The following is a 2,126-nucleotide window of genomic DNA, read 5'->3' as shown; positions in this document are numbered from 1 at the left end:
AGAAAGGTGGCTTTCGAAGGGACACAGGAACGGCCGGTCTCTTCGCCCCTGGCCCCTGTTCGACGCCGCTGCCAGGAGCTGAGCTGTCGCTTTTCCATCCTCGTTAGCGGGGAATGTGTTGAAAGCCCAGGGAGGGCGTCAGGGGCGTGACTGACTTGTTCTTCCTGGCTTAGTTACGGAGGGTTTAACAGCCCGTGGCAGCAACCCTCTGACCCTGCCTCCGTGTGCTGTCTCTTGCTAGATCATGGTAAATGTCCCCCTCTTTGCTGGGAATCCACAGCTTCAAGAACAGCTCCGCCTTCAGCTCCCTGTCTTCCTGCAGCAGGTAAAGGCCCCTGTCTGGCCCTGTGCTGCCCTCGGCCCTGGGCTCCAGAGCTTCTCCGTAGGAAAGGGAGGATCTCGGCTGCCTGGGCCAGCGGACCGGGAAGCCTGCGGGCGTGGGTGGTTCGGGCTGTGCGAGAAAGGGGTTTGCACGGGGGAGAGAGAGAAAGCAAGAGCTCCTTTAGACAAGGCAATCGAAACGAAGTAACCTAAATTACTGAAAGGTGGACTTGAGCTTCGACTCGTTAAGCTCCGCGAGAGCCCCATGTGGACAGTCTGTCACTGTAATGAGTTTACAAAAATTAAAAGAGCTAATTGTGCTAGAGCAGCTGGTTCACGCAGGTAAATCAAATGAAATCACTTGAATTCCAAAGGCGTGTGCCCCGGTTCTAACCTGATCCTCGCAGTTCCTTCAGGAAATCTGGTCTAAACTCTGTGAGTGTCTCTGCACATGAGCCCTGTGGTTTGGAGACTTGAAGGAGGAACCAGACCAGCAGGTTCTGTCTGGCCGCAGGGCGAGAGGCGCAGCTCGGTGCCCATCGTCGTTCGCTGTTAAAGCCGGAGGATCTCGGGCTGCGAGGCTCTCGCTGTTCGGTACCGCTGTGTCTCTCCGCCTTTGTTCGCAGATGCAGAACCCAGACTCCCTCTCCATTCTCACCAACCCCCGCGCCATGCAGGCCCTGCTCCAGATCCAGCAGGGACTCCAGACGCTGCAGACAGAGGCCCCAGGACTAGTGCCAAGGTAACAGGCGCTTCAGGGTGGGTTTCTGCGGGCAGACGGGCTGGGGGCTCCTCTGCGTGGGAAGGTGCCCGCAGGCCTCGGAGCTCCAGCTCGTTGGCACTTTGTGCTTGTTTGTCCTGAACGTGGGAAGTCCTTGACCCTTTCTGTTTGGAGCGGAGGTTTTAAAACCGCTTGGCCCCTCCCCACTCCTTTGTTTGCTCTGCTCAGTATCGGCTGAACTCAACAGATTTTCTTCCTGGGGAACGGCATGAGACGCGCAGCTGCAAGCTGGGTGGGTACGCTGGGCAGGCTGGTCTGCTGGCAGCCCTCTGGCCGGTCACCTCCAGCCTCTGCGGTTCCTTTCGGTGCTGAGTTAGGATCGCACAAAGCTGTCCCGCAGCGTGAGCCTCGGCGAGGGCCAGCCTGGCAGAGCCTGCCCAGCTCTCGGGGGACGCCCCGCAGTGCCAGCCTGCCTCTGAGCATGCCCTGCTTTCCTCTGCAGCCTCGGCTCCTTCGGCATGCCCCGAATGCCCCCCTCCTCCACGGGAGGAAGCACAATCCCGGAGAACCCCGTTCCCTCCGCTTCGACGCCGGCCAGTGCCTCTCCAGCTGGGGGTGGTAACCCCCAACAGCAGCTCATGCAGCAGATGATCCAGCTGCTGGCCGGAGGCAGCTCTCAAGTACGTAAGGCCCGTGCTGGGGGGAGGGACAGCTCCAGGGTGAGCGAGGGGTTGTCCTGATCCCACCCCGCCCCAGGGATGGGGTCCTCAAGAGGTTTCTCTTAGTCCTTCATGCTCAGTTTGGTGTCTCAGGCTGGTTCTTTGGGGTGTAGTAACAAACCTTCAAACCTTCACACCAGTTTGAAGCGAAGAGTGAAGGATCTTGAAGCTAAGAGGGGACCTCCTCGGTGTGCCCAGGAGCTCCAGGGGTCAGCAGGAGGGGCCAGGCTCTGCCCAGTGGTGCCCAGTGAGGGAACAAGGGGCCACGGGCCCAAACTGGGAGCCGGGCAGTTCCAGCTGAGCAGGAGGAGAAACTTCTGTGCTGTCGGGTGAGGAGGCCTGGCCCCGGGTGCCCAGGGCGGGGG

At 60.2% G+C, this 2,126-nt stretch overlaps 1 protein-coding gene across 1 annotated transcript in view; it reads left to right on the top strand.

Annotated features, from left to right (window-relative positions):
• LOC104490379 (ubiquilin-4-like) overlaps window positions 1-2,126 on the top strand; it is a gene marked incomplete at its 5' end in the record, with an annotated part of 4,260 nt that overhangs the window by 1,019 nt on the left and 1,115 nt on the right. The window contains 3 exons of the mRNA XM_010132651.1: window positions 242-325; window positions 948-1,063; window positions 1,545-1,722. Of these exons, the coding sequence (XP_010130953.1) occupies window positions 242-325; window positions 948-1,063; window positions 1,545-1,722 (378 nt within the window). The remainder of the gene's footprint in view (window positions 1-241; window positions 326-947; window positions 1,064-1,544; window positions 1,723-2,126) is intronic.

Source organism: Buceros rhinoceros, unplaced genomic scaffold (assembly GCF_000710305.1).
Source record: "Buceros rhinoceros silvestris isolate BGI_N320 unplaced genomic scaffold, ASM71030v1 scaffold36843, whole genome shotgun sequence".
Lineage (NCBI taxonomy): Eukaryota > Metazoa > Chordata > Aves > Bucerotiformes > Bucerotidae > Buceros > Buceros rhinoceros.
Note: the sequence above shows the minus strand (reverse complement) of the source record. Positions and strands in the feature narration are given on the sequence as shown.